At 29.3% G+C, this 25,419-nt stretch overlaps 1 protein-coding gene across 1 annotated transcript in view; it reads left to right on the top strand.

The window, feature by feature from the left end:
- Window positions 1–974: 974 nt before the first annotated feature.
- LOC145843140 (agrin-like) overlaps window positions 975–25,419 on the top strand; it is a 38,771-nt gene continuing 14,326 nt past the window's right edge. Inside the window, exons 1-11 of the mRNA XM_082950601.1 lie at window positions 975–1,310; window positions 2,952–3,086; window positions 3,974–4,094; window positions 16,619–16,654; window positions 17,069–17,278; window positions 17,472–17,555; window positions 18,836–18,985; window positions 20,299–20,479; window positions 21,808–21,872; window positions 22,448–22,578; window positions 24,765–24,853. Of these exons, the coding sequence (XP_082806727.1) occupies window positions 1,092–1,310; window positions 2,952–3,086; window positions 3,974–4,094; window positions 16,619–16,654; window positions 17,069–17,278; window positions 17,472–17,555; window positions 18,836–18,985; window positions 20,299–20,479; window positions 21,808–21,872; window positions 22,448–22,578; window positions 24,765–24,853 (1,421 nt within the window). The 5' untranslated portion in view covers window positions 975–1,091. The remainder of the gene's footprint in view (window positions 1,311–2,951; window positions 3,087–3,973; window positions 4,095–16,618; window positions 16,655–17,068; window positions 17,279–17,471; window positions 17,556–18,835; window positions 18,986–20,298; window positions 20,480–21,807; window positions 21,873–22,447; window positions 22,579–24,764; window positions 24,854–25,419) is intronic.

Below are 25,419 nucleotides of genomic sequence, written 5' to 3'. Positions count from 1 at the left end.
GAAAAACGAGAGAAAGGAAACGAGAGAAGGCGGAAAAACGCTCGTCTGCCGGCGGGTGTCGCCGGAGAGAAAACGAGAGACACCACCGGCGAATTACTCTCAGGTGAAGCGAGCCGCCTTGAGTTTTCAATCCTCGGCACTTTGCAATGGTAGGTCGTGCTCATAGTTGTGATACTCAACATGTGAGAAAAATCTTTGAAACTGATTTAATGTGTGTTTGAAATATGAAAAAGTTACGGTTGCACTTTTGAGAGCATTATTTTTTTTTCGGGCAGCTAATTTTAAACAGTTTTTGTTTCTAGCGGTTTTTTTTTTGTTTAGAAGTTTGAGAATGGCATTGTTTAACAAGTTTTAAATTTTAAGCTGTAATGAACAGGCTCTACTTTATCTGGTAAAAATAGAGATTAGAGAAAGTCTAAGAAGTATTGCCGTGTTGAGAGAATAAAAAAGCTTTTACAGACTGGTCTTATGAATTATAGATAAACTCTGTTTTACTGCGCAGTAAAAAGCTATGAAACAGAAAAAAAAAAATTCAATACAATGATACGTATGCATATGTATATTTGTTCATTTATTATGAAAATAAGTTTAGTTTGATATATACTGTTATATTAGATAATCATAAAAGCTCTTCACTATTCTATATCAAGCTTCTAAAAACTTTTAGTAAACACTAAAAGGAAATAGTAACAAAATTAAAGTTTTGTAACTTAAAAAAACAAAGTATATTTTCCAAGTATATAAAACTTTCTGTTTTAACTGTAGAAATTTAGCTGTACCATAATAAATAGAAGTAATTTAGGAATGTAATGTGTTTTTCAAACAACTGTTGCATCAAAAACTTCTTAAAAAAAATTAATTGTTTATAAATACAGCAAATAAGCTTAATTTAGACAAGTCTCAAACTTTAGTTTCAAGTTCAGCAAGACATGATATGTTGCAGATCTTAAATTTTTATAACAATTTCAGCTATAAATAGTTCACAAGAACACTGCTCGAAAACGAAAAGCATATAAATTTTAAATTCACGAGACATGAAGAAATTCAACTGAAGTCTGAAAACAACAACAAGAAGAACAAACAAGTTAAAAATGAAGAGCTCAATCGCAACCACGTCCCTTCTCCTCTTCGTCTTCCTCTCAGCTTCGGGAAAGTCCCACGTGAAACGCGCGGTGATGACGAGTTTGGGAGCGGAGAGGTGCCGCGACGAGGGTTTGAACCGGAAAGTGGGGGACAGCCACGTGGTGGCGACGGGGACGGTGGAGAAATGTCAGGGTATCAGGGCGGGGAGTTACCCCTGCACCGTAAAGGTTGGTTGCCATGGTTACATTTATTTTTGTTTGCTAGTCTTATATTATGATTAAAAACTTTTTTTTTGTGTTTTATAAGACGTTTTATTTTGTCTGACCGTATTTTTTACATCTTTATATAATTTATTCAATTTTTTTTTTGTTTAAAGAGATAATTTTGAGTTTTTACTTATTTAATGTAATTTGTTTGTGATAGATTATTAGTTGTTGTTTTGTATATTTATTGAACTACAAATATTGTAGATATTTTTCAGAAAAACTTAGATTTTTAAAGTAATAGAAAATAGCAAATTGATTATGCAAGTTTAATTTTTTTCCTATCAGTAAAAACTAAAAGCAAGTGGAAATCCTTTAATTATTAACTAGTTTTTGTTGAAATTAAGTCAAAAAAAAAATGTAAACCTGTTCTTTGAAGTATAAAGTTAAGAAAAATTTCGGTTTTATTAAGGAAGCACAATTAGGTTTCCTTAATCGCCATGACTGATTTTCTTTTTATTACATCAGTTGCTTTACCACTTAATTGTTTTACTGCTCCCAAAATAGCATGGTAATAGCCAGCAACCCTGTAAAACTTTATTGTTTTCAACTTTATGGGCTTTAGAAAGCTTTTGATAATGTTTTGTGCATTTTGCAAAGTTTTACATTCTGACAACAGCTTATCAAGATTTTAATGTAGTTGAAAGGATACCAATTTTCATGATTTTAAACTTATGAGCTTTGCGAAATTCATTAATGCCTTATCTATTGTTGTAATTTAATGTAAACATTTCATTAACAGAAAACGTTACAGGCCAGTTACAAGCTCGGTCAGATGAAGGGCTTGTAAGATTAAATGTTTATTTATTTGTTTATGTTTAAAATTTGTATGAAATTGGTTACTTTACCAGTCTAAAGATGGTACAGAGATAATTGTAAGCGACTTAACCCAGATTTTAAATATTCAATACGACTTTTTGGTTCTCGATGTAAGTATAAAGTTCTTTCTTTACTTACAACTTATATATATTGAAATAAATTTTTTCATACCTTTAATGGTGTTAGGCTTCTGCTTCTACATTTGTAAACTTAAACTTTTAAATAAATTAACAGATACTAATTATCTACAACCTTATGATAATAAGTTTTGATAAATTTCATAGAAATAGCTTCATTATTAGAAGATATGTTGTGATTAAAAAATTTAGAAAATATTTTTTTGTTGGAGTTTTGTTCTGTCAGCAGAATTAAAAATAATAACCATAACTAAAAATTTTTTATTCTTAAATGTTAAATAGCTGTTTTTAGTTATGGTAGAACTGTTAGTGATAGAAAACTGAAAAATAAATTCAAACTAATACCTAAAGCAGAACAATATTTATTTTGCACTCTCTGTAAATACTTAACTAACGTGGTGCTATTTATTTTCTTTTTAGGAGAAATGAAACGAACAAACAAAATATTTACAGTAGGAAGAAAACACCAGTAAAAAGAAGCTTGTTGTTTGTAAATTCAAGTTTCTCTGAAGTTTTTTATTTTAAAAACCTTGTTTGTTACAACCTCTACATGAAACGCTCACAAAAATATATTTCTAAACTAATTTGTTTATAAAAAGATACAAACAGTGTGTCCTGGGTTCGCATTATTTTTTATAATTTTTTGAAGGTGTGGAGGGTGCTGAAGGGAAGTGAGGAGCTGGAAAACATGACCTCGATAAACTTGGACGATATTTTCAGTTTCATGTCGGCTTCCTTCATTGAAGTAGCCGGGTTCGGTAACAAGAAACTTTGTAAATCAAACGTGAGTTTGTTCTTTCACTTGTTGTTAAATTTTGAAGTCAGATAAGTTATTTTAAACTTTAAGTTATGTATGTTTTTTTTATAAATTTTCGAACATATCTTTAAGTTTTAAAAGTCATGTTTTTAGCTTTTAGTAGATTAAAAACCTTTAAGTTTTGTCGTATTAATAAAAGCAGAACTGTTTACAAAAACAGCACAAAAGCTTTTTTTGAATCGAATTTTTTAAGTTTTACCATGCAGGAATGCAAGATATTTTAACAAAGTTTCTTTCTGTTAAAACAAGCCTTAACTGACTTCTTTTTTTACTGTTGGACCAACAATAATTTTTACTTATAAGTCTCGCGAAGTAATCTCATAATGGCCAGTAAAATATTTTAACGTAAGCCCGCGTTTAACTCTAAAACGATTTACTTGCATCTTGCAGAGGCATTTAGGTAATTTGTTTTTAACAGTGCAACAAGATATTTTCAGTTAGTAATGTAAGGTTCGCGTTTATTTTTGTCACACTGAAAAGATCACTTTACCTATTAAATTCGGTTTTACACGAAAAAGTAGAATTTCTGTTTGCAAATGTCTCGTGTTATTATGACATATCAGTTTTCAAAAAAACTATGATTTAGTATGAAAAAAACATTGATGTTGAAAATTCATAAAAAACAACTCGTACTTTAAGGAACTGTGAACTGTTTGATATTTTTTAAAAATCAGTAGAAAACTTTACTTTTAGAAATACTGTTTTAAATTACCTGTCAAAAGCAGTACAAGTTATAATACTTATTTAAACTACAGCTATGAAGTAATTTTACTTAAAAACTTGAATAACTTAATTTTTAGCCAAAATTTTTTCTTTATGTATTTGTTTTGTTTGATATCTAATAAACACTTCAGGTCGAAGTGGGCGACACGAAAATTTTCTTTTTGAGGAAGTTCAACGACAAGCTGATTATGACATCATCGTTCAGCCACGTGACGTTGGAAAACCTGGAAGACGTTGACGACATCGTCGCAGGTTCGTTACTGTGACGTAACAAAAACTTTTTATTTGTTAACTTAGTTTGGAAATCGTAAACTTCACACAGGGCTGGAAAATTTTACAAGCTAAACTTTTGTCAATTGAAGTAAAAACAAAGTTTTTTAATGTTAATAAAATGTTTTGAAATTTCCTTTGGGCTGTACAGTACAGGTTTTTTTAAGTATTGAAATTTCTTTTAGGTTCTAAATTTGTAGTTTTCTGGGAAATATTTAGGGTCCTTTTCCATAATTGTCTATGATACTTTCAAATAAATAAAACAGAAGTAAACATTTTGCCATTAAATTCACTCTGAAAAAGTGAAACTATCAACACAGTCATTCTTATTTACGAGATTGTTGAAACTTTTTTTTGTTATTAAAAAGGGGGTTGCCATTTGAATTGAAAGTTTCTTTTGCAAAGCAAACCGTCGTAGAAGTTATTTAGTCACCTGCGCAACTCTGGCGCGCTTTTTGTTGTTTTAAAAAGTTTTTGTGGAAAAACTGGTCGAATGGCCGGCTGCCAGATAAAAATAAAATCAACTTTTTGCTAATTGATTTTCAAACCCGCCTGGGAACTGCTCGCATTTTCGCCGCAATCAGCGCTGAGATAACATTTAGTTTGTGCGAGTGTGCATGTTTACAAACTGCAGTGTATAATTGCTTGTAACTTTAAATTTCAGATACTGTGTCCAAGCTAAAATAATTTACTTCCTGTTGAACTGTGGTAACTTTGAATTTGATTGATAAAGTTTTTGATGCAAACTTAAAGAGGCACACTGTTGAACTAACAATTTGTTTATAAGGCAGTTAAAAAACATTTTTACAAATATAACTGCACCAAGTAAACAAGGATACTAAAACTGGTGCGCAAGAGAACAGTTTATTTTTGACATTTCAAAAGAATTCCTTTCAAGCGACATTTGATGTGTTTCTGCGAGCGGCACGCCTTCTTACTACTGGCATTGTGACGCAATAATGGCAAGAAAAGTGTTTTCGTTGTGATATAACAACCACCTTCGACTTGTGCGCAATTTTATGGCTTAAGAACTTTTGTACGGGGTTTTGTAGCTGTTTGAAATGTGGATGATTCAAAAAATGGAGTGAAAAACTCCCACTAAAAATATATATTTTAATATTTTATTCTATTTCAAAAGTTATTCTTTTTGGTTTTACAAACTTAAGTTAACATGAACAGACAAGTTGCATAAAATAACTTTAAATCATAGAAACGAGTCTTTATTACAAGGAAAAAGAAACTTTTTTTAATTAGATATCAAATTCTATCCACCAGAAAAGAAGTTTAAATGTTTTTGCAATTTTTTTAAGGACTTACAAAAACCTTGTAATTGATATTACAAAATACTTGGAAGTAATGTTCTAGACATAAACAAAAATTTAGTTAATGAAGAATATAAATTCAAAAATTTTCCTGTCCATTTGTCTCTTGTTACCAATTTGAGGTTTCTTGTACGGGGGGAAGAACCTTTCAACTTCAAAGCTAATTTGCCGCCGCTACAAAACAAAATCTAATCTCCTTGCAAATTTCGTGTTCAATTTTCAATACATTTCCTACTAAGTTTTCTTTGAAAATTTTTGGCCCGCTAAAATGGATATCTATCTACTTTCTTGCTGCATCTTTTAAGCAGAAATATTGCAAAACACATTGTGAAAATTTAGTGAAATTACCACTAATTTTTATTTACCAACTGTTATTTTTTTCTTCAGTTTAACATTGCTAGTAACAACTGATAGTTTTTCTTACAAACGAAACAGTTTTAAGAAGATTATGCTCGCTTTTAACATGCTTATGACATTTATTTGCAACTTACGTTCTTTTTAAAATACCAAATTTTAATATTATTTATCCTTCGTGGCAAATAGCAAACAATTGCAAGTGGAGTGCTTGTTTAATACTCGAGTGCGCTTTGTTCAGAATGTCACATTAGTGATGTGTAAATACCACTTTGCTGCAATGTTTCATACGAAAAGACAACCTGCTTCCTACGCACCCTTTGATAAAGGTTTTGTAATTAATCGTGTAAAAGTTAGGCTAATTAAATATTTTTAGAAAACTTTATGGTTAGAATACCGTGTTTAGATAACATTAAGCTGTTTTGATGCAACGTTTTAGTTTTCTTTAAATCAGTTTACCTTTTTTAAATACTTTGCTTTAAATAAAACTAGATACAGACTATGAAAGTGTAACTTTTAAACGTTTTGAAAATAAAGTTTCTTTTTTAAGTGTTTGGTTTCTGCTAAAAACTACAAAGAGCTTTAAAATATTCAAAAGTGCGTACTTTGAAACTACAACTGGTGTTTATCTAAAAGCCATATGAAAATGTAATCTCTAAATTGAAAACTCTAGTCTTTCATTAAGTTCCAAATTGTAAATTATTCAATTAATTATTTCCGAGGTATAATGAATAACCTGATTTATTTTCAGTTAACTCTAATATTATTACAACTGGTTGCAAAACAAAAAAAATCTTCAAAAACTTTTGTTTTAATCTTTAAAAACTTTTTAACTATGTATTGTAATTAGTTAATACTTAAAAAGTAAACCTTAAAGAATATTAATTTTTGTTTACTTAGTAGATGTTTTTTCGTAATCATTTTACAAGCTATAAAACTGTATGAACTTTCTCAAATTGTGTTTGTCTTGAGATAAAATGAACTGATAAATATAATTCTGACAAACTAAACCTTTTTGTGTCGTATAATTATAAAAAAATACAAGTATAAAAATCTTAAAATTTTCCTACGATTACATTTTTTTACCAGTGCACAAAACAGTAGCGAAATATTTTCTTAACTGTCTAATCTAAATTGACAATTAACCTCAGAGCTGCCGCTAATCGTTATATAATTACCTTTCCAAGTCCAAATCCAAAACAACACTAATTTTTTGGCTCAATTCGCCGAAAGTAATTAGCCTGTTTGTCAGCAGTTTTTTCTTTAGAAAAAATAATAAAGCTGTTTTTGTAAGTCACGTGGTATGATATACTGAGCATTTTCAAAGAAAAGTTTACAAAAAGCTGTTCAGTGCACAATACTAAATGTTTTTTGTGTTCACGATGACACTCGTGGGCTCGCAAAAAAAAAACACCTGTTCGGCACAACTTTTTGTCTGAGCTTCAGTTTGAAATAAACAAAGTCGTCTTCAGACGCTGCCGTGTCGAGGCGTGTTCGTAATAACATTACACGCGAAATTAAATTAATTTCCTAATAAAAGGTCAAACAGGATCCAATATTTTGTTTGCATCTTTTCGTCGGCAGTTGTCTTATTTCAGTTTTGAAAACACTTCAAACAAAAAAATTACTTTTTGTTGAAAACCTATAAAGTTTAGGCACCGTACGTAGTTTATTTGAAGCATTATATTGTAAAACTATAAGTACATATTTAGAAAAAATTATTAAAAAAGGCAAAAAATACTTATTGCTACATGTTGGTAATAACTTTTGATGAAAAAAAAAAACCATTAAAAAACTAAACAAAAACTCAAAATGCTTTTTACTACTTTTTTTCACCTTTCGAGCGATCACTTGAAACTTTCCTTTTTAATTTGCACTCTTCAACCTTTCATTAAACTTTTGCCGACTCCACCCAAACAAAAGCGTTTCTTTTCTTCCGCTTTGTGAAAGCAGTCTGTGAAGTGTTCTGTTGTGAAAACTCGAGTTCAAAATATGCACTGAAGGCGCGTTTGAAGCGAGAGTTGGAAAAAAATACTGTCAAATGTAGCAACTAGATACCTAAAAAAGTTTTGACAGTAGTAGATAAAAAAAAACAACGTAAAGAGCACTAATAGGTAGATTTAATGTTTAAAAAAACATTACTTTTTGTGAACAAAAAATAACAAATTTCATGTTAAAACGTTGTACTTCAGCAAACGTAAGCAAGACAAATTGACTCCAATCAAAACAAGCATGAATGAAACAAAGCAAATTAATTACCGTCTGAGTCGCCCGCTTTGATCACGATTCTGTTGGAAGGCGACCAAGACACGGTCAGAGTATCGAATAATTACAAAGGCCTAACAAAAGTTTGAGCCACTTTTCTGACTTTTTAATTGGTTGGGACGGGAGTGTTTTGTTAATTAGCAGTTTTTTAGTTTCTGAAGATTCTTTCAGCGTGAAAATAATTAGGTCAGAAATATTTGTTTTTGTGCTTTTTAGGCGTGTTGTGCTAATTATCATTGGCGTGAAATTTCTTTTTTGTTAAAAAAGTTGTTTTTTCTGCTGCATTAAATTTAATAATCGATTTCTTGTTTTGCTTTGCATTAGTGAACAAAACAAATCGTTTTACGCCTGTTTTGCAAAATCTGTGCATCTTTTTCAGTAGGTATAAGAAGGTGTGCTGTTTTAATTGCGTAAATTTATGAGACACATGAAAATTACATTAAAAATCTCACCTTAGTTGAATGAGCTTGTCGTTTTACTTGTAAATTTTATTAACGAAACTCGTTTTAGACAAGCAATAAATTTAACAACTGTTGCAGTAAATTATAATTAACAAGTAACAAAAATAACGGTTGACTTCGATGTTATTGATCGCTTTGTAAATGAGATAATTTTCGTTTTTATAGTTGTTTCAAACCGCTAATAAAACAAAAAAAATGCGTTCAGCCATTAAAACAATTGAAAACAACATAGATCAATAAAACTAATTAAAGTAACAGTTTAAAACAATGTCTGTGTAAGTCTGTTTTTAGGCAAAAACCAATAAAAAAAAACGTCTGTTTCCAGTCTCAAAATCAAGTTCGTGAAAGTATTCAGACAACATGAAAAAGCGCAATTCAGAAGTCGTTAAAAACTTTCAACTCTAATGGTGTAAAATAAATGACAGCAAATTAGAAAAAAACTTTACGCGGAATCTCATACCAGGTGCGACTTTAAAACAGCTCAACCTTTTTAACTTTTATAAAAATTACCCAATCAGACTGTTTTTTTAATCTGTTAAAACAAACGGTGTGGTCTTTTTTCAAGGCGATGGATTACCAACAAAATTTTGTCACACTTTCGCGTTTCTGTTTATTTTCAACTTTGTTATGTCGCACCGTCAACTTAATTATGATTAATCTTCAATTTGTTTCATCTGGGTTTGATTTTCAGGCTGCTCGAAAGCTGCAGTGCACCAAAATGAACTTTTTAATAAAAACAAATGCTTGTATGACCCTTGTAAGCTTTGTTTAATGTAAACTGTTTATCTGTGTTTTAATCATGAATACAGTTCACTAATTAGTGGTTGTTTTTCAAAACAAAAACAAACAGTGAATATTAAGACATAACATACGCAGAAACGTTTAATGAAAAACTCTGAAAACATGAGATACCGATCTAGAATCACTATCGCTGAAAGTTTTCGCGTAAGTAATTGAAAAACGAGCTTTTTGTTCTTGTTCACACCTTTTTGCTTGCAAACTGTCAGAAACGATTTGCATTAAAAGATCACGGTGACGCTAAACTTTTTATTAAAATCGAAATCGCACGATTCTCGCCGCTTTATTGGAAAATTGTGGCAATTTGCAGTGTAAATTGCAGCGTGTTCCCACAACACGCGTTAATATTTCACAAGGCGCTCAGGCTGAATGTGTCCTTTGAAGTTTGGTGTTTTAATTAAGAAAACTCATTGAAAACGCTTTTGTGTGATGGAAGACAAAAACAAAATTTGAGTTCAAACAAAAAGAGTATGATTGTAAAACATTGTATCTTTGTCTTTTAAGTTTGTGTTACACTAAGGTGCAATAAACTCTCCCAAGCGTGTTTGTTGTTTTTTCTCAACTGTTTTTTTAAGTTAAAGACTACACACCTTGGACTAATCGCTCTAATTTAATTTAGGAGTAAATGTATAAAGCAACACAACTTTATTAATAGCGCATTTCACATGCATTTGAATTCATTTTATGGCATGACCTTTATGAGAGAAATTTTACGGTGAATTAATTTCTCTTATTCTAACGTGGGAAAGCTTAATGCTTGATTAAGAATTGTCGCTACTGAATTCGAAATAAATCCTGAAAATTTTAAATGACAAACAAGTGGATTAGCTTTGATTGCTGTGTGTTGAAAGCGCTTTGATGAGTGGCTTAAATTAAATTCAAAAATTATATAGTCTTTTAAAGACTATAATAGATATAACAACATAACTTTAGTAGTTTAAAATAGGTTAAGACAATAAAGAGAGAATATACCAGCTGTATTTAAACAAGAACAAAATTTGCAAACTTTTATTATAACTTCTATCTTGTCATACCTTTTAGTTTTCAAAGTAAATGTTTGTTCTTACTTGTCATTTTTGTTTGTTAAAAGTTTAACTTGAGTTTTACAAGAAAAAATATACGTTTTATCTTTATCTTCATATGAGCAAATAAGCCTTGTGTTTTACAAACTTTCTTATGTATTGAATAGTAATATTTTTTTATGTTTTATAAATGTTTATGTTAGCTTTAGGCTTTATGTTTTAAAGTATAAAATAACATATATACTTGAAAACTTTTTAAGTTTTTACCATTACAAAAAATGCAATATATACATTTTTTTCTCATTTAGCTAAACAAAATGTTTTAAATACTAATAAAAAACTATTAAAGTGAAATTTAATTATTTTGATGTTTTTCAGAAAACTTCTAGAAATATAAAAAGTTAGAAAAATGTGTTTTTTAAATGTTCAAGGTTGCAAGATTTAGTATATAATTGATTTGAGACCACCTACTGTGCTCAGAGATAAAAATTAATAACTGCAATTTATTATAAGTCGTAAAAAAATTCGTTGTTGAAAAATGATTTGTTACTTTTTATAACCAGTTAACCTTTTCGAGTTTTGTTTCTCACTGGTTTTTTATGAGACGAGACAGAAATTAAAGTTGTATGTAAATCATCTTTTACTTATTAAAAGCAAATAATAACCTTAATTTTAATATTTCGTGTATCATTTCCATAGTTTATGATGCACATTTGAGTAAAATTTAACAAAAAGTGATAAAAATAACCTTACAGTTTACATTAATGTCTGCAACGACACTCAGCCTTTTATGACGTCACATCTCAAAGTTATCATTACGTCACACTCGAGGTCTTTCCAAAACGTTTGCGCCGTCAACAGAAAACTCGAGACTTATTTTTTATTATGACGTCACCAAGCCTTCTTTTGTTTTCCGCTGCACTTTTCCCAGACGAAGTTACAATGGGTGTCAAAATGCGCAGTTGCCGTGACAACGCCGTTTCCGCTTCCATGCGAAACGGAAGTCAAAGTTGGGTGTTCCCACTTTCGCATCGTGGAGAAAGGCTTAAATTCACGATGAAATGTGTCATTTTGTCTGCAGACTTCAAAGTGTCTCTGTGAACTGAAAGTTAAAATGTTTTAAAAAGTCTTGCTGCGATGGCGGTAGTAGGTGTTGGTGCTTAATTGTTTGTGTAGAAAAACATCAGACAAGTTAATAGAAAACATGCATGTATACATGTTGATAGTGAAGATAAAGTACTCCAAGTATCATAAGATGCTGGTTTAAATTTAAAAAATAAAAACTGACTTTTTTGGATAAATAAAACATAAGATAATTTTAAAGGCCATGTATTTAAGTTTTCTAGAAATTTTCAGTTTCTAAATTTATAAATGCAAGAAAAAAAAATGAACAAAAATACTTACAAAACAAAAATAGGAAATTTCTGTTTGTATTGAATATTTTGTATTCATAACGCAATTTTGTTTAAATCAACTGTCATTATTGTTTTTGTTTGTATTCAAACAACTTATCTTAATATCACAATCATTTGTTTTGCTAATCAATCTGTCAAGAGAAAAGGTCATCTACAAAATTCTTATTTGTAACTTGTCAAAGTTTATCTATTTATTTTGTCTGTATCAACATATTTCTTTTGTTTTTTAAACTTATTTTATTTCTAAACAAGAGAAATTTAATAACTTCACTACCAGCTTACTATAAACATTAAAAAATCACATAATTAAAAAAATAGAAATTTCATAAAATCTTACATAAACAACAGTAGGCGAAAATGTTAAACAAACATCGAGCGAATGTTTAATACACGGTTTTATTCTTCTTTCTAACAAGGTTGCTTGTTGAAATTTCGCACGTAAACCACACCTATTTGGGTAAACACATTACCATTTGCTGCGACATTCGCCGAATCATTTTAAATTGGGTTGAACAGAAAACAGTTGCGTAACGGTTTGCTTGATAAGTTTTTACAGATTTATTACTGCACAGGCAAAGAAGTCAGTATGCAGGTAGTAAGAACTTGGGTGTAAACATCAAAAAATACTAACATATGTACTACAGCAGTTACTTTATTTAAAAAATGAATAAAAATTAGGTATCAGTTATTAGGATATATTTCAAACTTAGATAAAATAGCTTTACATCTGAGCTATACAGCAATGCAGTATGCAAATGTTCGGACTTTACCATTAAGTACATTAATTAAAAGTGTAAACTCAACACAAAAAAAAAGTTTCATCAAGCGCTCAATCACAGTTAGAAAAAAACCCTTGCAAAAATTAACTACAACACGACATACAACGATGTATGCTGAAGTACTTGGAGCTTCGCAATCGCTTTTGAATGTCAGCGCGCTCAAGTTGCTTCCGATTAAAAGTCGCTGACCTCTGCGACCTCTCACGTGTTTCAAACAGCCTTTCTCGCGCATGCAAATCGAACATCAAATCAAATAGATTTGCGAATTTTTCTTCTCATTTCTCGGAACGGAAACTCGATTTCAAAGACGTCAAGTTTCTTCCGATTTCGAACTTCTTAATCTTTTGATTTGTCTGCATAAACAATTTTGTGCCGTTTGCAAACTTGGTGATTTTTTTGCTTAAGTTATGATTAAAACAGAGTTTAGGTTTAACGTTACTTTTTTTCTTCTCTTTATTTTATAAAAACTATTTACTAGGCTTATTAGAAGTTGGTCATTAGCTTAATTGTAATAGTTTAATCTACTTACTTTAGCTTGTGTATGTTGTTGATAAGATGTTATAAGTAAAAACTTGATGAATTTAGTTTCAAATAAACAAATTTATTAAAAAAAAATAATGTTACATTGCTAATCATAAGTTAGATATGTATTTTTTCAATTAGCTACTAGGTTTATTTAAGTAACTCACTTTACTTACCTATACAATATTAAAAAACAAATGAAACACATTTTGAGTAGATAGAATTAAAAGTAATTTGTCTTTCTTAGTATCTACTTTCACAAAAGATATACGTTTTTTTTGAACAAACGCTAAAAATGTTTAGTTTATTTAACTTTTTATTAAAACCACTTGTCTTGCATGGTTGTCCTTTTATTTGTACTAGCTGAACTTTTTTTTTATCTTAGATCCAAATATTTGTTTGTCGTTTCAAACGGTTTGTTCAAACTTGTTTTCTGCCAAATAAAATGCGTTGATGTAGAACCTTGTTTATTTACACTGTTTATTTGAGCAAGTACACTTGTTGTTAAAGTAGGTTTTTTTGCATGATTTCAAAAACATCTAGTTCACTTAATTTCTAAAATCAAGTTAAATATTTTTTGATGTTTTTACGTTTTTTTCTTTTAAATTTTAGAGATTTATGAATAAAATTTAAAAATATATATATTAAATTTAGTAAATATATCAGTATTTCGTTTTTAAATAAAATACAGCAAGTAAAAAATATTCTTTTAAAACTAAACTTAACTTTCATGCTGTTAACTTAAGCACAGAAATTCATGAAACATACTTTAAGTGAATTGCTTAAAATTAGATGTTTTCCCAGACTCTTGTCTCGCCTTATAATCCGATTAAATTTTAATCCCTAATTTCAGTATTAACTTTTTTAAGTAGTTTTTCTTGTAAAAAAAGCAAATAACAGTTGGTAAGTTAATACACAAGTGTATGCATTACATTGTAGTTGACTTTTTTAAGTGCATTGTAGTACTGTCTAAATGTACTTATAATATTTCAAAAAGAAAAAAAAAACAGCGTTTATTTAATCATTAGTAATATCAGAAAAATTTCCATAAAATAAGTTGAGTTGATTATTAAACTTAATTATGAATAATTTTGTTTATTTCAAAAAGCTGTACATAAAACACAACCAAAACAACTCATGATCAAACTGTTTTTTTTGTGTAACAACAAGACGAAATTCATGTTTTAAAGATAAAATTTCTACGCTTTTGTTTGATCTTACAAGTTCGAACAAGTGTTGCGATTGCACAACGTTAATTCGTTACCTCTTCTGAGCACAGTTGGGTGAATGTTGTTGGTAAAAACATAATTACACATTGAAGCTAGTGTTTGTTGTAAGCATGTTGATTTATTGCGTTTTGAAGGGTAAATTGATTTTAAAATTTAAACAAATAAAGAATTTTAATTTGAACAAGTTAATTGATAATTGGTTTCAATAAAGGTTTAAGAAGTAGCACTCTTGTAAAAGTTGTCAAATGCAACTGATGGTGTGAAATGAAGCTTTTGAATTTTTCATAAACGTCTATCTTGTTATTATCCCAAGTAGAGCTGAAACATTCACACAGCATAAAACTTATTTCCCTTATGTAAATAACAACTGTTTGCCAAATGAAAAACATTTTTTTGTTTGGCTTCAGCCTAGAAGTTCAAAAAGAGTTTTTTTTTCAAAACATTATAAACAGTGTTTTTGTGAATATTCGAATATATAAATTTGAGTAAGTCGATGTAAACTTTAAGCAAAAAAAAAAATTTTTTTATTTTTTCTCTTATATTTATCTCAATTTTTTTAACCAGTTTACAGTCACGAGCAAATAGTAATAAATCATACTATTAAAAAAGTCTTATTAATGTATTTTCTTTTTATATTTTCTGCTAAAAACATATAACTTAAGTTTTTTTCAACAACACTACTAACTGAGTTTTCTCAATTTAAAGAAACTTTTCAAGCGCCAGACAAAAACAATCTTCAGAAAATTGACAATCGAAACGTTTTTGTCATTTCTTCTGAGTCAACACGCCAAACTGTTGGGCTGGTTTTTTATTTCTCTCCTTTTCATTTCACCCCCTGCCCTTTTGTCGCGTCTGCACTCTTCGATTGTTATCAAACAAAGCAGATTTCGACTTTTTTTTGTTGAGAAAGTTTAATTTCGAAAACGGAAGTCTAACTTTTTTTTTCGCGAAGTGTGATTAGATAAAGGTTTGAAAGTTCTGTTTTGGATTCATCATAATTGGCTGTTGATGTTCGAATGAAACACAAAAACTTGTTATCAATTGTAAAAAAATAATTTTTTGAAAAGAAAAGTTTTATCACGCAACATAATGGGTGTTTTATAAGGAATCAATTTTGTATTACTACTAAGATTTATCTAGATAGTTTAGAAAAAATTTACGCTTTTTAACTTGCTCTTCAAATTTATGACTTAATATTAAACTCAAAAGTTGATAAAAAAAGCCGCATTTATAAATAACTATACAATTTTGTTATTCTTTAGTTAGAAGTTGTAATATTTAAAACTTTCTAAGGTTCTTTATAATTGTCCTATACTATAGTTTGATCAAGTGAACGAAATAAAACAAATTAAAGCTTTTGTTTGTTTGTAAATTTGTTAAGTTAAATACAACTACAAACATTTTAAAAGTATTAGAAAAAAGAAACAAATTAGCATATTGTCGATTTATTTATTTTTTGATTGATTAAGTTTTAGTAAACAAATTTTAATTAGAATTTTTCAAAACTTTAGTTGGAACACTTAAAGCAAACAACTTTACGTAGTAAGAATTTCAGAAGGTACGTGAACAAAAACTAATATCGCTTAAAGTAGTTTTCATTGACATTTTATCTTTTTTATGAGCCCGCTAATGGCTTTTATTGATTACAAAACTTTTTATCAATAGCAATTTTATACTTTAATTGAATTGCAACGTATCATAAGTTGATTATGATTTATTAGTTAACATACTAGTAAAAGTTGTTGGGAAAATAAGGCTTATAACTGCATCAGTCATTTTACATGAAAAACAGAGACTTGTTTTTTCTTTGATTTTTGAAAGTTAAAAAGTCGGAAGCACGACCCTATTATGACATATCAAAAGACATCAGACACACTGTGTCCATTTTAGTTTCAAACAAAAAATTACTTTAAAACTTGGTGCGCCTCCAAAACTGCTTAGGCAGTTTTTCAAGTCATTTTCGTATTTCTGTTATTTACCGACCCTTTGGGTGAGATTAACTTATTTGTATCGAAATAGTTTCGAAGCCAGCTGGGCGGATGTTAGAAATTCGCCGGTTCATGTTTACATGCAAGCGTCTTACGGCGGAAACTTCAGCCAATGAAAACCTTTCTGAATGCTATAAAATGTTTACGTTCAAGCTCCGCCGTTTTCCGTGTGACGCACTTTTTAAATGGTAATCCGAGTTTTCACGGATTAAGAGACGGCATTAGTTTTATTCTGGCTTGTTTGGTGTTAACGGGTTAAGCGAAGGTAAATCCGATCCGACAAGCGTTTGTATAAGTTGATAATTGATTGGGTTGAAAACAATTTTTCTAATTTAATTTTATTTTTTACAGGAAAAGTTGTTCCGGATCGTCCTGCCAAGCCATATGGTGAGTTTAAGTGAATATTACGGTATAATACTAAAAGTATAATTTTATTTATGCTAACAATTTTTTTTGTTGTGTTAAAACATAAGCATTTGTTTTATAAAATATTGTTAATAGAACTTATTTTCAGGAAAAATTTGTATATTAAGTTTAAAAAAAACTCAAACAGACTTCATATATACTATAGTAATGTATTTAATTTATATAGCACAAATATAGAACTCTAGCCTTTGATTTTGCAGTTTACTATATTATAAATCTACTATCTTTTACTAAAGATTATAATTATGACTGAAGTATATGTATTAAAAAACAAACAACTTGCACTTTGCTGCCATTCATTTTTTAACATTAATACATCATATTCAGAAGTATTCACAAACCAGACTTAAAACATTCATTTTTATAATTCTCCAGACCCCTGTTTGGATGTACTGTGCGGCTACGGGGCTCGTTGCCAGGTAACCGGTGGAATTCCCGACTGCTTATGCCCCCTCGCAACCGACTGCGTTGTGACGTCACAGTTGTGCGGCAGCGACGGTGTGACGTATGAATCGGAATGCCATCTGAAAGCGGCGCAGTGCGAAATGCAGAAGAAAATTAAAATTGTCGACGAAAAATTTTGCAGTTGGTTTTTTTGATTATATTTTTTATACTTTTTAATTAGCTAAAAAACTAAAAAACATAAATATTGAGATTCATGATTTTATACAACTTGTCCTGCAATACTTAAAGCTACTAATAATGTGCAAGTAGATAATACACGTTAATTTTTATAAATGTTTATATATTAATTTTCTCAACTTACGTTCACTTTTAGGAGAATCGTCCACTTACCCGCTTTTGTCCACCATTATTACGTCATCGAGGATCTCGACTACAACAGCAGCCACAACGACCACAAGTTTGTTTACAAATTAAAAAAAAAGAAACAAAAATTTATGTAAAGTGATGACTATTAGCTGCTAAATAAGACGATTTGAAATGTTATGGTTTGGTTTCATAACACAATAAGTTTATTTAAATAAAATGATAGAATTCCACATTTATGTATATGCTAAATCAGCTATTTTGGTAAAAAAATATTATATTATAGTTGAATTATCTATCGTCCAATATTCTAGTTGTAAATATATCTTTAGTTATGTTCCAGTTAATATAAACTAAGTAACAAATTCTTTACAAAAAATAAATGCTACATGTAAAAGCATTGCGCAAGTTCAAGCAACTATGATGAGATTCGCTTCAAATAAAAACTACCTGCTGCACATAGCTATGACGTCACAATCAGCGTGCGGTGACAGATTAAAACTGGATTTTAATTAATTAGGGGAAGCTTTATAGCTTGTCTTAACCTTTCGTACGCATTAAGTTTCGAATTAACCACTGAGGTTGCTTTCAAATCAAACTGCTGCTTTAATTAGGCTAATTAGCTATTAATATCTCACTTTTTACTGGTAAATACTACAGCTTTAAATATCTGGAAAAAATATTTTACAGGGTAGGTTTCTAACTTTTTTAGAAATATAAATTGGTGAATACTAAAATATCTAAAAAAAAAATTTTATAGGGAACTTTTTTATTTCGTAATATAAGATAAAAGGATGTTAATGTTAAGTTCTGAAACGAATAAATGTAGTTTTGAAAAATTTAAATTGACAAAAATATAGTGTAGCTTTTTTCTAAGAATGCAGGGTTTGTTCGAATATTAACTTTAACATCAATTTTTTAGGACTAATTTTCTTATTAATTTTTTTGTCGACAAGTTCTAGTTTTTTTTACTTATTAGAATTTATTCCATATTAATTTGTAAGCCTTTTCAGTGTACAGTTTATTGTACAAACTTAAATCACTTTGTGTATAAATTATTTTTACAAAACGCTATCAAAAGTAAATTCTAAAAAGAAAAAGTAATTAACACAAAAGTTTTATTACATTAAACAGTTGATACATTAGTATAATCAAAATTATTGTTTTTATACACGAAATTAAATAAAAATACCTCAAAATATAGTTTTTGGTTAACTAGTCGTTTTACAAAGTAAGCAGACTTTACAAAATTACTACATCTAAACTTTAACCGTACACATAAACCTTTCATTTCTTTAAAGATAATAGTTAACATAAAACCCCTAGTGTTGTACAGTTTTAATACAAAAAACTAATTCAAATTGTACCGCTTAGGTTCTGCACCGTCATCATGTGGAAGCTGCGGGGATCACACGGCCGTGGTCTGCGGTTCGGACGGAACCAGCTACAGGAACAAGTGCGAACTGGAGAAACGTTCCTGCGAAAGTGGAAAGAAAATCAAACTAGTCAGATACTCCGCTTGCGGTTTGTTGCATCACACAGTCACTACATTATGACGTAATAGTTACTATTTCCCTGCTCTGTGATGTAATAATCACTATTGTTCGGCGTTTGCGTTTCCAATAAACATTGTTAGGAGTAAGAGTAGCTGAACTAGTAAAAATATACTAGATATCGAGTTGGCAAAAGTCAGTCAGCCACTTTTAAGTTACTTTTTAGCACGCTCACGTGTTTTTTGAACTTATTGTTCTGACTACTTTCAGTGCGTTTAAAAATAAAGCATTACGCAGGTCGAAACAGCCTAGCATTCACAAATGTGCTTTTGATGCCTTTCTTCTGTAGCTTTGATTGATTGCTTGATGTTCAAGGTGTGTAGAAAATTTTAGTAACTTAAATGAAAACTTTTAGTAACCAATTACACTAGACATAATGTTTTTTAGAAACAAAATAAATTTTTTTGAGAGGTAGTGTTTTGTTCAACTTTCTCAAAAAACTTAATTTTTTTAATTCAATTAAATTTAAAAAAAACAAGAAAGTTGACAAACTAGTTGTATGATTTCTATCAAAAAACTTAATAAAGTTAATTTATTTCTAGTAGTCTATTAATATATCAAAAACGACTTTAAGTGATTGTTTACAAAAAAAAGTTCTTTAAAAACTACGTTTTGTTCAAACCTTAACTACAAGCACAAAAGAGTCTTTAACTAATGAAAAGCTAATTGAAGTATTTAAATAAAAAAGTATGACTGTTAAAATTTACTCCTTTAGCTGTTTTCTACACAAAAAGGTTTATACAAACTCCTGTGGCTAGTTAAATTTTGTATCAAAAAACTCATTAACAACATCATGAAAAAATTAGATTAAGAACGAATTTTTGACATGTACAACTTGATTAGCTTAATTTCCAATTAAGAAAACTACACGCTGCTGATTAACTGCGACCGGCTTACTTTTCTAAGCTGCCACATCTAAAGCAACATGCATAAAATTTCTGAGAATTACCAAATTTTAACCCGTTTATGCTCGGCAAACAGGACAAATAAAAACCTCTTGAGGTAACAAACAACTGTTTGTTCCTGGAAGTTAAGCAGTATATATACGGATGTTGCAGCTGTTATACAGCAAAATATTTAATTTTTCTAATATTTATTTATCAATAAAAATTTGTAGCAGTATTAGGCGGTTAAACCGAAAACCTTTGTTAAATAAAAGTATACAGAAGTTACAATTAACACACATTATTAGTTTCATAAACTTAGAGTTTGAAAGCTTGTACATTATAAAAAATCCGTTAACTTACAGTTGCTAATTTTAGTGAATTATTTAATTTTTTTCAGACCCATGCACTTCCTACAACTCGTCTCTCAATCGATTCGTGCCGACCTGCCCCGGAGCCTGCAGTTTCGACGCGAGGGGTTCTCCAACTTGCTGCAGCGACATCGTTTGCGACTATGATGTCACTAAGACGGTTTGCGGCAACGACGGAAGGAGCTACCAGTCAGAATGCGCAATGCGAAAGTTTGTTTTGAACATTTTTTAAAAAATTTTTTTAATTCAACTAGAGCTGAATCAACTTTAGAGGTAGAGTTAAATTGATTACTCTTTTTTATGTTTATTTAGCTATTTTAAGGATTATATTAATAAAACAACTTTAAGTAATTTGTAGTCCTTTATGTATTGTTAAGTTTATTGATTTCCATGTTAATACCTCGCTTCTAAATGAGTATTTTTTGTATTTATAAAGTTGTTTTTTTTATTTTTAACCAGTTAGAAATTGTTTTAAAAAGCTTAGAAATTATTTTAAAGTTACACCATACATTCCTTAAGTTTTTAAAAGTTTACAAAAAAGGTGAGTTTAAATATAAACGATGAATGCTAATTGTATTGAGTACAAAAGGTTTAAAAACCAACAAAAGAACTGACAACAAGTTAAAATAACAGAAAAGGGATTAAACTGAAAGTGCATTCCTAAAAATAGCCATTGTCAATTGTTTGCACTAAATACTATAAAAACTTGTACAGTTATTTCGCAAGTTAATTTATATTTTCAACAAAAGAAAATAACTCATTGAACTGTTTTTTAATATTGGTAGAGGCTCAAATAAAACTGTAAAATTTAATCAAAATAAAATAAATGTTTCTAATTTTTGCAATATTACTTTTTAAATACAATAATTGATTTGGACAAGGACATTTAGTAAATATAAATTAAAACCTTGCGTTATAAAACCTAAAGATAAAAAATTTGACTAATATCAAACAAACTAATTTGTAAAAAAGAATAAATTAAATTCAATATGTAAAAGAAGTTTTAAGTCTTATTTTAATAACTTAATTTTCTGTATTATACGCCTACGCTACAAAGCAGCCTTAATCAAGCACAGCTGGGCAACTTTGAAAGTAAAAGATCAAAACTTATTTCTAAATCTATAAAAAAATTTAAGTTTTAACCTAGGGTGAGGAGTTTACGGGATAAAGATCAAAGCCGCGGAATAAACTACTTTAAGCTTCATAAGCAAAAATCAATTTTGCTGCCCTTAAAATAATCCGCTAAGACTTTTTCCAAGTCTATCGGCTATACTGGTAGCTTTAATTAATTCAAGTTTTTTAAGCCAAAAATTTATGTGTGCCAATGTAAGCATTTTTTGTTCAACCTGCGTTTGGTTAATCTTAACGCAAAGTTTTGTATTTACAGATAGTTTTATCTGTCTGCTAGAACTTTTAAGTTTTAGTATACTTTTATATTCATTTACACTTCTAAGCATTTAGATTGTTTTTAAAGTTCAGAACACCTTTTCAAATACCTTATAACTTACTTGTTATTTATTTTTGTGTTATATTCTCAGGTATGCTTGCCAAACTGGTCAGGAGCTCAAAGCGGTGTCCAAAGAAGCCTGCAAAAGCGATTTTGGTAAGTTTCATTGTATTTAGTTTTTTTAATTTTGTTGCTATAAAATTTTATTTTATAAAAAATGTTTTAATTATGTATTCATTTGCACATATTAACTGTTTTTTTTATATACTGATTAATACGGTTGTTAAGTACTAAAAGCTAGAGTTTATTTATAGATTGAATAAAAAAACTACATAATCTTTTTTTTTATAACCGAATACACGTAACCTTGTAAAAAATATCTTCAACGTGTTTCAGGAAAAGTTAAGTAATCATTATTTTTTTTCAGATATAGACTTTTGTTTTTTATTGATTATTTACGTGCTGTATTGTTTTACGTTTTTAAATGGTTTTTCATACAGGTGCTTGTTTAGTTTAAAAAGGTAACAAAAGATAATAGCTTTTTCTTAGTGAAAATTTTCTATAAAACCTTTATATGAGACTTAAACAATACCAAATTTCTACAGATTAATAACTTAAAAATCTCAAACATGAAATTTGAACAAATTTCGTATTTATTTTAAACTATATTGTGTTCAACTGAGCTTTAAAAGTTTATACTTTTTCAAAAAAAAAAAAAATATTAAATACAGATACAACTTTGATACACGGAACTTTCAGTGTCGATGCCGATAAGGCGTGCAAAAATACAGCGGGCAACTGTAATTTGGATTCTAAAGAGTTCAAAAGAACTCTGAAAAGAATCGAAAAGTTCATCAACTTGGTTAGTTTGCATATAATTGAGTAAAAAAAGCTTTGATCAGATATAAGATTAGTTTTCAAATACTGTTGCAAAAAAAGTAAGCGGAACTTGAAAAGAACATAAACACTGCCAAAACGTTCTAAATGTCATTTCCACCCCAAATAAAACAAACATTTGTTTGTAAACAAAACAAGTTGTTGATGCTCAAGACTTTCTGACTGCGAAGGTAAACAGTTTTGAAGGTAATGCCCCGCTAAGCTCATTAATTTTGGCAAAAGTTTAGTGAAGGCTGTGTTGAGGGCATGGTTGCGCGGCAGACGCACACAAATAAGAAGAGTATCAAGCCTTTGAATTTTGTTAATCTTTAAACAAACATTTGAGCTTCAAATATTTTTGCAGACACTAAACGTTTAGTGTGTCAATGTAAGTTAATAAAAACTTTAAAAGTTTGTTTAGTTAAGTAAGTTAACGTCAATTAAACCAAGTATCCTAACAGTTATACTTTTCAAAATTGTTTAATGCAAACTCAATATATATAGCTTTATAAAAATTTTAGAAAACTATTTTTCAAATCAAAGTATAATACTCGCTGAAAGTGTAAACACTTTAACCACCAATATTCACCAAAGCTAATATGTAAACAAAAAGTTTTTAGTTGATTAAATAAACTTTACTTTTAACGTCAAAATTAAATTAAAAAGTGCGCACTTTGTGTTGTTAACACTGAAACAAACAATTATTAAATTTTACTGCAACGCAGCACAAACCTACGAAAAAATAAACACCACCGAAGTTTGTGTAATTAAAACTCACGCCAAACACCACTAATGAGATCGGAATTTATTGCTTAAACAAATTTTTATTTCAACAAAACTGTCTTATTGAAAATACTTGTGGTCTTTCGCGATTTGCAGCCGACTACCTTAATGCACTTGGTGGTTTTTGTTAACCTTGGTGTATTTCAAACAAAAGCTCAGAAATTTCTTCATCACAATCAATCTTTTATCCTCTGTTTAATTTGAGCTTTGCAGAGGCTAAATATAGATTATCGTGTTTTATAGTCGATTAATTGAATACTCATGTTGTTGGGTTACACAGTAGTTTTATCTTTGCTTAAAAATCTTGTTATGCTGAACGTTATCAGTTAAACTTTTACGCTAAAAACTAATTATTTTTAATTTTTTAAAACAAATTAAAATATTGAACTTCCCCCATTATAACGGATTTACAGTTCTACAAAGTTTTTAAGATGATTTATTTGATTAAAGCATATAATACACTAGTTCTACTAGCGAAAATGACATTAGTTTTATTAAACACGGATTAATGTAGATTAATTACTCAGCTAAAATAACTTTAGTTGTCATTTTAAAATATGTTTGTATAAATTCATACCATATAGTTGTGTGATAAGATTAAATGTTGAATGCTTATCTTTTCTTCTCATGAAAAAATCCCAGTTTAACAAAGATTAAATGTTATTAAAAGCACATCGGCGAACTTTTTCAGGATTTAAGTTATATTTATTACAACTGATTAAAATCTGCATCGACGTTATTTAAAAAGATAATCCTATTTTCTTAAAATTGTTTGTTGAACTTTGAATGTCAGAACAAACTGCATCAAAACGTCAGAACAGTGTATGTAAACTAATCCTGTAAGAAACGTGAGTTTATATTTCACCAGCAATTACTCCACAAGTCAGTGGATATTTGTTGCACAAGCAGCAAAAGCTCATCAAACTGGCCCTTTTCGCGTTTTTCTTATCGTCGAAGGCGTCACTTTCACCAGATTACTCCCGTTGCTTAGCTGCAAAGTAACAAGATAAGCGTTCAAAAGCGACTTATCGGCTACGTTGACAACTCGACTGAAATCCGCGTTTCATATCGCAGCTCGCTGTTCTACAGAGACCAACAAATTTGTTGCTTTCCGATTAATTTCAACTCAATGGAGACCTTTTCGTGTTTTCTAAACATAATTTCGAGATCGATAACTGGTTAATCTTTTACATTTTGTCTGACGTATTTTTATTCACAAGTTTCGATAGATCACGTTCAAGCCTCAGATTAACTTTCGACTTCATTAACTCTATTAACAGTTTATTTCGATTAAAAAATGTTAAAAGTTTAAGTCGTGTTTATTTAGAGGTTATGAATACAGCGGATGTTTCTTTAAATAAAAAGTTTAAAGAAAATAATATTTTACAGAAACTTGCAGAGAAAAACACTAAACACAACCAAATAATCAAATTTGAAATAGAAAAAGTTCAGAAAGGAAGCTTGGTTATTTTTTACAAGTTTGTTTTATTTCAATGTAGTTTACTAGTGTTTTTTTAATTACAAAAAATAATGAGATGTTTAACGTAATGGTTTTTAGAAACTTTTTTAGTTGATTACGAAATAGTTACAAAAACAATATTTTAGTTTGTATAAAGTAAAGTATGGTTTTTTGTTAATAATTGTATAATTTAAAATGATCAATTAAAGGTATAAGTTGAAAAAGTTCTTTTTACATCATATTTGTTTATTACTTCCCATAATAAATCATGCAATGTTAAAACTTCAAAGGAAATAATTTTTTACTCATAAATTAAACACTAAACACAAACTAATTTTTTTTACGTAATCATAGTAAGCTCTACAACGCTAATGATTAAAATTAATGACTGTGAAAACCACAAATTTCACTGAGTTTGTACAAAGTTAAAGTTTAAGTAGGCTTCTGATAAATTATTGGTTTTATTCTACATATATTTGTTAAAAGCGAAACTAAAATATCAGTATTGTACATAATGTCACAAAACATAAAACCAAAGTTGTATCGTCTGTTTTTGGATTCATGTATGAAATATATATTTTAAGT

This window comes from Thalia democratica, chromosome 8 (genome assembly GCF_965202585.1).
Source record: "Thalia democratica chromosome 8, ktThaDemo2.hap1.1, whole genome shotgun sequence".
Classification (NCBI taxonomy): Eukaryota; Metazoa; Chordata; class Thaliacea; order Salpida; family Salpidae; genus Thalia; species Thalia democratica.
The sequence above is the reverse complement of the archived record's forward strand: the minus strand, read 5'-3'. Positions and strand labels throughout refer to the sequence as shown.